A 15,028-nucleotide genomic window follows, 5' to 3' on the forward strand; every position below is an offset into this window, starting at 1 on the left:
CAACAGCTACAGAGATGAATCAGACTCAATCAACCATGCACGCAAGTTCTACTCAATAATAAATTTCCCAACCTCGAGCAGCCTGAAGAACCTGTCCCCAGCTACTAAGATTCACATTGAGTGAGTACCGACCATAATTATGATCATCTCAGACTTACTATTTATATATAGACAAGGTAAATAATCGACCGACGTCTTTCATCATGAAAAAGAAGATGGGCAAAAACCAGCCATTCGTTGAAAGTTAGCTAGCCCACCAGTCCTATAAATAAATAATCTCTCCATTTGTACGAGTGAGCACAAAAAAGATCAAAAACATGACTTCTACTACAGTAGCTCATAATAAGCCTCATGCTGTTTGTGTTCCAGTCCCAGTTCAGAGCCATATAAAAGCCATGCTCAAATTGGCAAAGCTCCTTCACAACAGAGGCTTCCACATAACCTTTGTCAACACGGAGTTCAACCACAGACGCTTTCTTAAGTCTCAAGGCCCCAACTCTCTTGATGGCTTGCCTGATTTTCAGTTCGAAACCATCCCCGATGGCCTTCCGGACTCAGATGAAGGTGCAACGCAAGATGTCACTTTGCTTGCTGAGGCCGTTGTAAAAGATGGTTTCTTGGCTCCGTTTCGTAACCTCCTCTTAAAACTCAAGGACGCAGAAACTTCCAATAATAATCCGCCGGTGACTTGCATTGTTTCCGATGGTTTCATGTCGCCGTTCGCCATCAAAGCTGCCGAAGAATTTGGACTCCCTATTGCACTCTTCTTCACTATTGCTGCATGCAGCTTCATGGGATTTAAACAATTTCGCGCTTTGGTAGAAAAAGGACTTGCACCACTCAAAGGTGAGATTAATTCATGTTTACACTTTCAGTTTGTCATTCTGTTCTCATAAATTATTTATTTAGTAAATTGAGCTTAGACCCATAAAATTCATTTTAAATCACCTACAACCCTTCCTTTTGTTTTTGTATTTAAAATACCCAATTTTTTCAAATAATACCCGTTGACTAGGATCCAACTAAGCAAGTTACCTAATATAACTTAAAATCTGATTTATTGTATTTTTCGAATTCCAAAACTACCCCTATTTATGACTTAATGTGTTATGGGGAGGGTGTAACTAATGACACACGTTGAATTTGGAAAGATCTCTAAATGATTGTAATAGATGTAGGAATTAATTTAGAAACTTATTTGAAATTAAATATTAATCTATTTTACGACTAGTAATCTATTTTTGAATTAATGTTGTTGTCCTTTTATGAATTACGACTGGTAATCTATTTAACGTATTAGTAATTTAAATTCAATATTAAATTTAGGAATTAATGTTGTTTTCCTTTTATGAATTATACGACTAGTAATCTATTTTATTATAGTTTTATGAATAATACTAGTGCACATTTTAATTATGTTGAAAAATAATTTGATAATCTATTTATTGGTTTTTTTAAAACATTTTTTTCAAATGAACCTATTTTTTCTCTAAATAATGTACCTATTTTTTTTTCTCTAAATAATGTACCTTTTTTTCTCTAAATAAAGCACCTATTACTTGTTTTATGAAAAATAATTTGATCATCTTTTTATTGTTTGTTTTACGAAAACAATTTTTTTTAAAATGAACCTATTTTTTCTCTCCAAATAATGTACCTATTTTTTTTTCCTCTAATAATGTACCTAGTAAAACAATTTACCTAGTATAATGAACTTATTTCTTCGCTAAATTTTGTATTTATTTTTTTTCTCTAAATAATGTACCTATTTTTTTCTCTAATAATGTATACCTAGTAAAAACAATTACCTAGTATAATGAAATTATTTTTTCTTCTAAATAATGTACCTATTTTTAATTTATAAGTGCATAAATTTCAATTATATAACGCACCTATTTTCTATAAATTATTGTGTACCTATATTTAATTTATGAAAAATGTACGGAAATTTCAATTACAAAGTAATTGACCTTTTTTATATTAATTTTTTTGGTAAATAATATACCTATATTTTTATACATATATATTTATATTTATATTTTTCATATGTACATTATTGGATATGTAATTTACATTTTTTTTTTTTGCAATTTTAGGGGGCGATATGTTAGAGGGAATGGCAACCAAAAGAAATGGGGTGATTGATATGCTATTAATAGGGAGTTTTAATTACAATTATGGTAGTTAATGAAATGCTTGGAATAAATTATAAATAAAATATGAAGTTTGATGGCAAGGATGTAAAAACGTAGGAATACTATGACCTCTTATATCCTACTAGTCATTTAAGTTTGAAATTGGGTTTTACACATAGATTTATAGAATGATGGGTATATATCTAGGAAATAGAAATTATAGGGACCTATATTGGACAATTATGACTTCAAAACACTCACAAAAAGAAGTGAAGAATGACAAAATGAAAATGGGAATAGCATCGTACCTTATATATGATCGATAGTGTAACCGCTTCTTTTAAACATACCTCAAATGGATGTTTCCCCATTTAGCTAATTATTACTTGGTTGTTAATGTAGATGAGAGCTGCTTAACGAATGGATTTTTGGACGAGGTCATAGATTGGATTCCAGGAATGGAAGGTATACGTTTAAGGAATCTCCCATCCTTCTTTCGAACCACAAATCCGGACGATGTCATGCTTAACTTGAGCATGGTGGCAACAGATGAAGTTCATAAAGCTGCAGCACTTGTTCTTCTTACATTTGATACTTTGGAAAAAGAAGTTCTGAGTGCACTCTCATCTATGCCTAATATTCCACCTGTTTATACCATTGGCCCTATCGAATCACTTCTCAATCAGATACCAAAAGACCCTTTGAAGAACTCTGTTGGGTACAGTCTATGGAAAGAAGAAACTGAATGCCTCCAATGGCTGAACTCCAAGGCACCAAACTCAGTTGTTTATGTGAACTTTGGGAGCATAACGGTCATGACACCAAATCAACTTGTTGAGTTTGGTTGGGGACTCGCAAATAGCAAGCTTCCTTTCTTCTGGGTAATTAGGCCAGATTTGGTTGTTGGTGAATCAGCAATTTTGCCACCAGAGTTTGTTGCTGAAACAAAAGAAAGAGGTCTAGTAGCAAGTTGGTGCCCACAAGAGCAAGTCCTTAACCACGCATCAGTCGGAGGGTTTTTGACGCACAGCGGCTGGAATTCAACCCTTGAGAGTCTAACTGCAGGTGTGCCTATGCTTTGCTGGCCATTTTTTGGTGACCAACAAACTGACTGTTACTATACTTGCAATGAATGGGGCATTGGCATGGAGATTGGTAATGATGTCAAGAGAGATGAATTAGAGAAGCTTATTAAAGAGTTAATGGAGGGAGAGAAGGGTAAGAAAATGAAAAATAAGGCCATGGAGTGGAAGAAACTGGCAGAAGAGGCAACTGGTCCTCATGGTTCTTCATCCACAGGCTTTGACAATCTAGTCAATCAAGTTCTGTCAAGGAAAAGTTAGATGTCATCCATATAAGAGCACCTAATTGGTGAGGCAATAGCTTACCAAGGTGATGGAAAAACATGTACTCTCTTAGACATTATGAAGGCAATAGCACATGTTTATTTTAACTCTCTAATAAAAATCACAATAGATGACGTTTAGTGTCTGAATAAATGATAGTTACAAATTAATCGTTTACGTGAGCAGTTGCATCACATCTTTTATAATTTTTTAACATTTAGTAATTGGTACGTACCGATATGAGATGTGCAGTTGTCTGTTCACCCTTTAACTATTTGGTTGTATGGTTGGTAGTGCAGTTGAACATTATGGCCAAAAAATAATGATATGGGTGCCATTGCCAATTAATTCTCTTTTGTCCACTTATATTTCTTTGTATTTTTTTTAATATTTTTCATGAGAACATACAATTAATGATATGGGTGCCTATCTGGATTAACCTTTGGTGGGTTACTCTGCTTCCACATTTTTATTAACCTTGTATGGGTATTTGTTTTTGTACTACCCTTTACAACTAATAATCTTTGTGCTTGATTTATAAATGCAATGTATTGCTTCCTCTCAAAAAGAAAAACCTAGATTTTGTTATTATGTGTACACCTTTCCCTTGTTGGTTCTTTAGCAAGATCAAATCTCGTATATATCGCGGTTGGAAGATTTAATACATCTCAGTTTAAATAATACTTGGATCTAATAGACCTGTGCGAAAGTTAGTCATCAATACAATTATTTCATCAATACGCAAAAACAAAAACAAAAAATCATATAAAAATGCATGGCACATGTTCATACTTACTTGTTATGTTATCTCCATCAATGCGATTCCACATACTCAAAACAAAAACCATAGAAAAAGAAAAGGCATGCCACCTCAAGCTGTATATAATTCCAGAAAATGAGGATGAAAATTTCACTTGGACATTTGTTCCAAAAACCAACAATATATAGGCACCAAGTAACATCTGCATATTAACTCACAAGATCAGAGATAGGCATGGTTTCGATAGAGGTAGCTAATCAGAAGCCTCATGCTTTATGTATCCAATTCCCATATTAAGGCCACTGTTTGAGCCTAAATTCCACGCGCCAGCCCATCTGACTATTGGCCCATGTCAACAACAGTGGCTTGGACTTTGTTTTACCAAAATCAGAAGTCAGCCTTGAATGTTTTGGAAGCCCAAACCATTGTGAACCAATTGCAATAAATAATTTTACAGGTTAAAGATTAATTGCCATTAATGGTGATTTAATCTGGAAAAACAAAATTTAATTGGTTTTAATTGAAACCCAGCTTCTAGTTTCTCCAAAGGCTCAAGGAATGATCATAACCGTTGATTTACTAATTCAAGGATCAAATCAACAGACAAAGGGGATGTCATCCTTAAGAACATTGTCATTAGTAACAACTAGATGTTATTGGTGCAATATATAGTAAATTTTTGTTGGTCTAGAAAAAATGTAGCCCGTGTTATATATAAACTAGTTTATACTTTTTTATGGAAATTATATATATATGTAAAGAGAGCTTATATTGAGGTATCCCTCAAATAAGTTATTTGAGGGGTACTCTTGTAAGGCCCACTTCTGCATTGTATTTTACTAATTCAAACCGTCTATTTTATAGATATTCATTTAAAGATTATATCTACAAAAATCACTCGAATTCCATATCATTGACTACTCAATTAAATTATTGAAATTTAAGTACTTTTTTTAAGTACCGTGTCCATTGATTTTGTTGGTCTCAATTAGATGCTTTAATGATTTTCAATTTGCATGATTTTTTGAAAGGATGATCTCTGAATGAAGATGTGAAAAATAGATGGTTTGCATTGTTGAATTTTTTTTTCGTATGGGACTCTAAAGGGTGTCCCTCAAATAATTTGAGGAATCCCTCAATGGAAGGGGACTGTATATATATCCTCAAATAATTTTATTTGAGGGACACCCTTTAGGGTCCTTTACAAATATTTTTTCAACGATCGAAACCATGTATTTTTTAAGTCTACATTCATATATCATCCTTGCAAAAAATTAGACAAATCGAAACCGTTTCAATATCCAATTATGTCCTACAAAATCTATGAACACCGTGCTTTAAGAAAGTACTAAAATTTCAATAATTCAATTGAGTGATCAAATGATATCGTATTCAATTGATTTTTTTGTAGAGATGATCTTTGAATAAGTTTCTACAAAATAGACAGTTTGGATTAGTGAAATACAATACTGAATGGGCTCTTATTTGAGGGATCCCTCAACTAAAGCTCTATATATATACATAACACATACATTATTGGATATGCAATCCAAATAAGGCTTAATATTAGAACTAGTTTATACTTTTTATGAAAAAGAAATGTAAACCAATTATGTAGCACATTTAGGGTGCCACTAGCACTCCGTAACATATTTTGTCTTTATTTGCTTGGCGCTTTTTTATATATATATTTTTTTAAATAAAGAAATTCCGGAATTGTATTCATAATTCAATAAATAAAAGTCATTAGTCACAAAGGGCCATTACAATAACGGAACAATCTAACATAAAAAATAAAACAATCTTATATGCCTCCATTAACGATCACTCAAGATTGAAGAAACTCTGACATAGGCATCTCAACTAAGATTGCAAACTCAGAATAATCAAAAAGAGATCAAGCTTAAAAAAACCAAGCCATAATAATACAAATAAAACTCTTACAAAGGAGAGATGAAAAGTTCTTACAAATGAGAGGTAAAAATCTCTTACAAAAGGAGAGGTGAAAACTACATAGAGAACTCAAAGAGTCTCTGCGACTTATGTGAAACATAAAGAAACTGCAAAAAGGATGGTGGTAGAGATCCGACACTAAAATGCAGGTGGAGATTCAACACCAAGACGCAGCCACAAAATTAAAATACAAGGACAAGACAAACAACTTTAATTAATGTGCACAAGAAGAAGAACCTGAGATCCTATCTTACGAATTACCCCCACAATTTTTTTTTTTTATCGGGTCTCCATCTAGCTATACCTAGCTCTCAAATATTTTAAGTACAATTCACAAGGTGACTGATCACTATGATCCATCCAATAACACCTAGCTTTTGGCTGCCGTCCAGGCTTCTCTGTCATCTTTTCTTTTCTAAAAAAACATAAATAAAAAAAACGGAAATAGGGGTGATTGGAATCAATGCATTAGCATTAATTTGAGATAAGCTCAACAGCTACAGATATGAATCAGACTCTATCAACCTTGCACGCAAGTTCTACTCAATAATAAATTTCCCATAACCTCGAGCACCCTGAAGAACCTGTCCCTACCAAGTTTCACATTGAGTGAGTACCCTCCAACCCCCATCACCATAATTATGATCACCTCAGACTTATCTATTTATATATAGACAAGGTAAATCGACCGACGTCTTTCATCATGTAGGGCCAAAAAAGGAAAAAGAAGATGGGGAACACCAGCCATTCGTTGAAAGTTAGGTAGCCCACCAGTCCTATAAATAAATAATCTCTCCACTTGTACGAGTGAGCACAAAAAATATCTGAAACATGACTTCCACGATAGTAGCTCATAATAAGTCTCATGCTGTTTGTGTTCCAGTCCCAGTTCAGAGCCATATAAAAGCCATGCTCAAGTTGGCAAAGCTCCTTCACAACAGAGGCTTCCACATAACCTTTGTCAACACAGAGTTCAACCACAGGCGCTTTCTTAAGTCTCAAGGCCCCAACTCTCTTGATGGCTTGCCTGATTTTCGGTTCGAAACCATCCCCGATGGCCTTCCGGACTCAGATGAAGTTGCAACGCAAGATGTCACTTTGCTTGCTGAGGCCGTTGTAAAAGATGGTTTCTTGGCTCCGTTTCGTAACCTCCTCATAAAACTTCAAGGACGCAGCAACTTCCAATAATAATCCTCCAGTGACTTGCATTGTTTCCGATGGTTTCATGTCGCCGTTCGCAATCAAAGCTGCCGAAGAATTTGGACTCCCTATTGCACTCTTCTTCACTATTGCTGCATGCAGCTTCATGGGATTTAAACAATTTCGCGCTTTGGTCGAAAAAGGACTTGCACCACTCAAGGGTGAGATTAATTCAAATTTACAGTTTCAGTTTGTCATTCTGTTCTCATAATTTATTTATTTTACGATTTCAAAACACTCACAAAAAGAAGTGCAGAATGACGAAATGAAAATGAGAATAGCATCGTACCTTATATATGATCGATAGTGTAACTGCTTTTTTTTAAACCTACCTCAAATGGATATTTTCCCCATTTAGCTAATTATTAATTGGTTGTATATGTAGATGAGAGCTGGTTAACGAATGGATTTTTGGACTGAACTGAATGCCTCCAATGGCTGAACTCCAAGGCACCAAACTCAGTTGTTTATGTGAACTTTGGGAGCATAACGGTCATGACACCAAATCAACTTGTTGAGTTTGGTTGGGGACTCGCAAATAGCAAGCTTCCTTTCTTCTGGGTAATTAGGCCAGATTTGGTTGTTGGTGATCAGCGATTTTGCCACCAGAGTTTGTAGCTGAAACAAAAGAAAGAGGTCTAGTAGCAAGTTGGTGCCCACAAGAGCAAGTCCTTAACCACACATCAGTCGGAGGGTTTTTGACGCACAGCGGCTGGAATTCAACCCTTGAGAGTCTAACTGCAGGTGTGCCTATGCTTTGCTGGCCATTTTTTGGTGACCAACAAACTGACTGTTACTATACTTGCAATGAATGGGGCATTGGCATGGAGATTGATAATGATGTCAAGAGAGATGAAGTAGAGAAGCTTATTAAAGAGTTCATGGAGGGAGAGAAGGGTAAGAAAATGAAAAATAAGGCCATGGAGTGGAAGAAGCTGGCAGAAGAGGCAACTGGTCCTCATGGTTCTTCATCCACAGGCTTTGACAATCTAGTGAATCAAGTTCTGTTAAGGAAAAGTTAGATGTCATCCATATAAGAGCACCTAATTGGTGAGGCAATAGCTTACCAAGGTGATAGAAAAACATGTACTCTCTTAGACATTACCAAGGCCCCCCTTTTGAGTTGGGAGGAACCACACTAAGGGCTACAGTGGGCTTTATTTTTATTTTACTTTCATTTATTTTTATTTTACTCAATTTACTTAAGTTTACAATGTAAATAAGGAAGTATCCCCCATTTGAATTCAAATAAAAATACTAGAAAATCAAATTCCCACCAAATAAAAAAATAAAAAATCGGTGATAGAAACATGTACTCTCTTATGACATTACCAAGCCAATAGCACATGTTTATTTTAACTCTCTAATAAAAATCACAATAGATGACGTTTAGTGTCGGAACAAATGATAGTCACAAATTAAATTAAAAGTGATGTTAAAGACAATCGCTTACGTGAGCAGTTGCATCACATCTTTTAAACTAATATATAAGTTTTTAACATGTAGTAATTGATACGTACTGATACTAACAAAATCCTCATCAAATCTACCCAGGGGCGGAGCCACACTGGGACCAGTGTGGTCACGGGCCCCCACTCAATTATTTTATATTTTAAAAGTAATATACTGTTATGTATTTCTATATGTATATTATTTCAAATACTTAAAGTTTTAATATGTACCCACATGTGTTGTGGCGGACCTATTAAGGTACATGGAGGTGCTTCAAATTGCCCATTTGCTCAGCTGGTAGTGGTGCACTCCAAGTGTACAGATTACCTTATTTCAATTTTCAACATTTAAGTAAATGTCTTTGTCCTTTTACTTTTATATATTTTTATATTACTCCATTTACTTAAGTTTACAATGTAAATAAGGAAGTACCCCCTATTTGAATTCAAATAAAAATACTAGAAAATCAAATTCCCACCAAATCAAAATATGATAAATCGGTTTTAGTGCAAAATATGATTTAGGCTAAAAATGAAGGCTCATTAAGTCAATATATACTTCATACTAAAATCCCATGAAATCAAGTTTTCTTATTTGATGTGTAAGGAATAAAAGCCGCCAAAAATTATCTTGAGAAAATGATTATTCCGAAAAACCATTTTTCATACTTAGTCAATATTTTTACATAAAACATTTTTTTCATGTATAATATGAATGCATGAAGGGACCTAAGGTTTTTTTTAGTTTGTGAAATTTTGATTTTTGCTTTCTATTAGGTTTAATGGGGGGGAAAGCTTTAAATATATTTGCTAAATCGCTACTCTTTGTCTATCTCTTGTAATTTTTCTTGCTCAGAATGTATTTGTCTATCCTTTTGTTGAGGACAATTATGATTGCAACCAATAAGCAATATAATTCTTGACATATGTGATATATATATATATATACTATTTTTCGTATATATTGTTAGTTCGAATTTTTTATTCTTTATAATTTGTAAGAGGCCCCCACACACATGAAATCCTAGCTTCGCCACTGAATCTACCCTTTATTTTTCTACCTTTAGTTGTTTGACTGGTAAGATTTTTCTTTTTTAATTTTAACATTTATGCGTAATCCGCAAGTCTAAAGGGAAAAGTGAAGCAAATAATAAAAATAATTTTAACATGTATTCAATTTGATCTTGGCCACTCCACCACTTTAAGAGAGACTACATAAGCAACAAACACATACACACACATAATCTACATAAGCAGCAAACACAAACACAAATTTGGACCAAAATGCTCAAACAATGGCCACCTAATGCCAAGACATGTTGTCATATTCAAAAAAGATGGTTTTGTTTGGATTTGTTTAGGTTGCAGAAGGGATTCGAAGAGAGATGCAGTTGGGGTTTGGATTTGGGTAGAGAAGAAAACAGAGAGGAAGAGGAAGAATTGGGTTTTGAGGGCAAAGCTGTGGGTTTTGTAGGTTGTTCTTGATCTTCTTCTTTGTGAGAAGAGGCGTAGTTAGCTAGATGGAGAGAGAGACTACTACGTTTTACTATTTGCGCGACGATAGTTTGCGCGACGACAACATATGCGTCGCATATAACACTTTTGCGCGACGGACAATAATATGCGTAGCGCAAAGAATAGCGACGACTATTTGTCGTCGCGCAAAAATATTTAGCGCGACCACACAAACAATCGTCGCATAAACCAAGGGGGAAAAACCGCGAAAGAATATTCTGGCGCCAAACCCTTGCGCGACGACTTTTCTCGTCGCACATGACATCTTAGCGCGACAATTATATTTTTCGTCGCGCGCCTTTCTTTACGCGACGATTTTTACTCTTGAGCGACGAAAATTTGCGCGACGAATATACAAAATCGTCGCATATGATCGTTGTTGGCAGAGCATTTTTGCGCGTCGAAAAAACATTTTGCGCGACAGCAAAATTTTATTGCGACGAGAAATATTTCGTCGCGCGAAAATATTTTCGACAAAATATGAACGTCGCATATGATCGTTGTCGGCTACTGATGTTTGTGCGACGAGAAAAACCTTTGCGCGACGAAAACTAAATGTGCGACGATAAATATATTCGTCGCGCAAAAATGTCAAACTTTGCACCACGATTTTGGGGTCTTTGTGCTGCGAAAAATGTCGTCGCGCAAAGTGGATTTTTTGCACGACCATATGTATTCTTGCGCGACGAATTATATGCGTCGCGCAAAAAAACGTCGTCTACATCGAGTTCAGCCATGCCAGAGGCAAACTGCAAAAAAAATCTGCAGCTTACCTCTCCCTCTCTCTTCCTCTCTCTGAAACGTTTCAGTCCCAAAAAGCTATTCAATTTCATTTCCTGTATGAGTTGAACTACCTCTACCACTGCTAAGTTCGTTGGGTATGTATCTTTTGTCATTAGTTTAAAAGTATTAATGTAAATTTATACTAAAACTATTAATTTCATTGTCTATAGGGATATTATATGTGATTAGCGATTGATGGAGAACGATTGATAAGGTATTTTTGTCGTTTTTTAATTTTAAAAAAAAAATTTATTACATTATATTTATATTGATTTATGAAATTATATTTGTAATATGTAGTTAAATTATGCATGTACGTTGATGTACGAAGTTAATTGAAATTAACTTCGTATATTTATTTTTTTGGTAAAGCTTAGTTCCCGTTCGAGGTTAGTTGGACCGCGCATGGGTGGGTAAACCACGACTACGGTCCAATTAATTCTTGAATTGTCCCATATTTTGGACAGTTTGGAAATGCATAGTCGTGTCACGTAGTTTATAGCTACAGGATTAGGTTTCGATTGTGGAGATTTTGATGTCATCTCGGTATGTTCTTCGGGTGGTACGTAGGTATTTTATATCTATGGTACACCTCAAGAACTGTACCGAGATGCTGCCGAAATTCATCCACGTCGAAATCTAATCTCATGTAGCTGTAAATTACGTGACGTGACTATGCATTTCTGAATGGGATAGGCCCTTACTGGAGGCATAAGGAAAGATTTTGTACGAATACAACATGATTGTTGTATTGTGATTGTGTTGCCAGGAACGATGAGCAGGAGGTGGATACAGAATCCGAATAGGTGCGCAGACGAATATTTGGATGGAATCGAGGATTTCATTGACTTTGCACGGACACACAACCCGGGTGCAACTAGAATCCGTTGTCCTTGTAGGAGCTGTAACAACACGTTGTGGGACACAATTGAAAATGTTCGATTTCATTTAGTGAGGAATGGAATGATTGAGACATACATCACTTGGAACCATCACGGGGAACAATTAGACATTGCTTCGTCTTCAAGGGCCACAAGAGTAGATAATGTTGAACCCAGTGTTGATCCTAATGAACAAGTTAGGGATATTATAAATGATGCATTTCCATTTGCATCGACCAGCAGCAATCAGGAAGGGGAAGATGACGTGCCTACAGAAATGGACAGTGCAGAGTTCGAAAAGTATGAAAACCTGTTAAGAAATGCCAACCAAGAGTTATACCCGGGGTGCGAGAGCTTTTCCGTTCTGACGGCGATTGTGGAGCTAATGCAGGGAAAAATAAAGTATCGTATGTCGAATCTGTGTTTTGATTACTTTTTGGGGGTTTTCAAGAAAATGTTTCCAACGGACAATTGTTTGCCGAAAGACCACAGGGCGGCACAGAAGATGTTGAGTGGTCTTGGATTGGGTTATGAAAAAATCCACGCATGCAAAAACAATTGCATGTTATTCTACAAAGAATATGAAACGTTGGATACATGCCCTATATGCAATGAGTCGAGGTTCAAACAGACGTCTCATAATAGAATGACTAAGGTTCCACAAAAAGTCATGCGTTATTTGCCCCTAAAACCAAGATTGCAACGATTGTATATGTCGACACATACTGCCACAGACATGAGATGGCATAAGGAAAAACGGGTAGACGACGATGTGATGCGGCATCCTGCAGATGGGGAGGCATGGAAAGAGTTCGATCGAACGTTCCCCGAGTTTGCTGCTGATCCCCGGAATGTTAGATTGGGACTTGCCACAGACGGATTCAATCCGTACGGGGTTCTAAACCAATACCACAGTACTTGGCCGATTTTCGTATTCCCATATAATTTGCCGCCTTGGAAATGCATGAAAAAAGAGTATATGAAGATGACTGTTTTGATAACTGAGGATCCTGGCAGGTCAATCGATGTGTACTTAAGGCCGTTGGTTGATGAGCTCAAGGATTTATGGATAAACGGTGTGCGCACGTACGATAAATCCACCGGGAAGATGTTCACTTTCTGGGTGGCAGTTATGTGGACTGTGAATGATTTTCCCGCATATGCAATGGTGTCGGGGTGGAGCACAAAGGGTTATATGGCATGCCCTGTATGCAAGGAAGATGTGACTTCGGGTTGGCACGCTGGAAAAGTGTGTTATCTTGGACATCGAAGATGGTTGCCATGGGACCACGAGTGGCGGGAAAAGGATAAAGAGTTTGACGGGAACAAAGAGCGTCATGCAAGACCTAGAGAATTGTCTGGTGATCAGATCTTGGAACAGCTGAACCGTTTGGATTTTGCTCCGTTCGGGAAAACAGTTAGTCGGACCAGACCTGCTACACATATGAACTGGACGCACAAGTCTATGTTTTTTGAGCTCCCATATTGGTCGAAACTAAAAATGAGGCACAATCTCGACGTTATGCATGTTGAGCAAAATGTGTTTGACACATTGATTGGAACGATTCTAGATATCAAGGAGAAGACTAAGGACACGATAAAAGCTCGTCTTGATTTAGAAAGAATGGGCATACGAAGAGGTTTATGGCTGAAAAGAGCCAGTGATAAAGTTATAAGGGATCTTGCATTTTTTTCCATGAAACCGAATGACAAAAAAGAGTTTCTACAGTTTGTATCGTCTGTACAGTTTCCTGACGGGTATTCTTCTAATATTGCCCGTTGCGTGAATGTTGACGGGGGTAAGTTTACTGGACTGAAGAGCCATGACTGCCATGTGTTTATGCAATGCCTACTTCCTGTGGGGATTCGACACTTATTGCCGGAAGATGTAGTCAAGCCAATCATATTGTTGTCAAGATTTTTTTCCCAATTGACGGCAAAAACGTTGCGAAAGACAGACATTGATCAATTGAGTCATGACATTGTCCAAGTGTTATGCAAGTTTGAGATGATATTCCCTCCGGCTTTCTTCACGAGTATGATTCACGTGATGGTTCACTTGCCAGAAGAGGCATTGCTCGCTGGTCCAGTCAACTATCGCTGGATGTATCCAGTAGAAGGGTATATAATCATTATTATTTCTGTATGCATGTTTATCACATGTTTGTTACTTGCTAATTTGCATATTTTCGTTTTAATTTGACAGGCTTCTTGGTGAGCTGAAAAAAACCGTACGCAACAGAGCGAAGCCCGAAGGATCCATTGTAGAGGCTTGGGTTCAATATGAGGCGCTTACTTTCTGTGCAATGTATTTAAAGGATGTAGACACAGCTTTCAATCGACCTCAGCGCAATAATGACGGCGGTGTGAGAAATGAGCAACTTTCTATTTTTGCCCAAAGCGCACGACCCTTTGGAGATTGTTGCGTAGATACAGCTGCACCAAAATGGGTTCAACTGCATCCTCAACTTGTGATACTCGCAAGTGCACGAGCCGTTTGGTAGTATAGCATATGTAAGTGCGAGGTCGATCCCACGAGGATTGGTGATTGAATGATTCAATTCATTTTCCCTACACAAAACAGAAATGAAAAAGAAGGGAAATAAATAAAACAAGGAAGAAAGAAAATAACTAACTCAAGCAGATAAGTTCCCAAGTTCAATTAGATTAACGGATTGATTCTAGCTAATGTATGATTAAGCCATGGTGTGTGGTCATAACCTTGTGTTCCTAATTCCCTAATTTGATCATTTGTTGTCTAACCTAAAATTAAGCATTAGGAACCCATTAAGCATAGAAGAACAATTTAAACAACCAAGCATGTATCTAATCCCTGTTGTCGAATGTCCATACATACTCTTCCTATTCATAGTTCAATTCGAATTAAAGCATGGTGTCTACTCTTAATTCAAACCAAGATAGCTAACATGCAAGCCTAAATGGTGATCAATCATTCAAACTAGCATATTAACTTATAAGCATAATGAATAAGAACAAAAATCAT

The 15,028-nt window shown here is 36.4% G+C and overlaps 2 protein-coding genes and 2 pseudogenes across 3 annotated transcripts; all 4 read left to right on the plus strand.

Annotated features, from left to right (window-relative positions):
* The first annotated feature begins 221 nt into the window (after positions 1–221).
* LOC110745117 (7-deoxyloganetin glucosyltransferase-like) lies at positions 222–3,651 on the plus strand. The gene is made up of 2 exons (XM_088249844.1): positions 222–846; positions 2,538–3,651. Exons 1-2 carry the CDS (start codon positions 318–320, stop codon positions 3,476–3,478), a joined length of 1,470 nt encoding a protein of 489 aa, XP_088105970.1. The 5' UTR covers positions 222–317; the 3' UTR covers positions 3,479–3,651.
* A 3,374-nt stretch (positions 3,652–7,025) lies between these two features.
* Positions 7,026–7,854, plus strand: LOC110745118 (7-deoxyloganetin glucosyltransferase-like; annotated as a pseudogene). Its single transcript, XR_015834701.1, has 2 exons — positions 7,026–7,555; positions 7,780–7,854. The product of XR_015834701.1 is annotated as a 7-deoxyloganetin glucosyltransferase-like (transcript).
* LOC148295952 ((R)-mandelonitrile beta-glucosyltransferase pseudogene) lies at positions 7,815–8,654 on the plus strand (annotated as a pseudogene).
* A 4,145-nt stretch (positions 8,655–12,799) lies between these two features.
* LOC148295953 (uncharacterized) lies at positions 12,800–14,242 on the plus strand. Its single transcript, XM_088250656.1, has 2 exons — positions 12,800–14,014; positions 14,231–14,242. The coding sequence occupies exons 1-2, from the start codon at positions 12,800–12,802 to the stop codon at positions 14,240–14,242; spliced, it is 1,227 nt and encodes a 408-aa protein (XP_088106782.1).
* Positions 14,243–15,028: the final 786 nt, after the last annotated feature.

The sequence above is a fragment of the Prunus avium genome, chromosome 3 (assembly GCF_965620075.1).
Source record: "Prunus avium chromosome 3, drPruAviu1.hap1.1, whole genome shotgun sequence".
NCBI classification, from domain to species: Eukaryota; Viridiplantae; Streptophyta; class Magnoliopsida; order Rosales; family Rosaceae; genus Prunus; species Prunus avium.

Coding starts and splice junctions, on each gene's coding strand:
- LOC110745117 (XM_088249844.1), top strand. CDS start 318: ATGACTTCTACTACAGTAGCTCATAATAAGCCTCATGCTGTTTGTGTT. Junction 847..2,537: donor AGGACTTGCACCACTCAAAG/GTGAGATTAATT, acceptor TTGTTAATGTAG/ATGAGAGCTGCTTAACGAAT.
- LOC148295953 (XM_088250656.1), top strand. CDS start 12,800: ATGCGGCATCCTGCAGATGGGGAGGCATGGAAAGAGTTCGATCGAACG.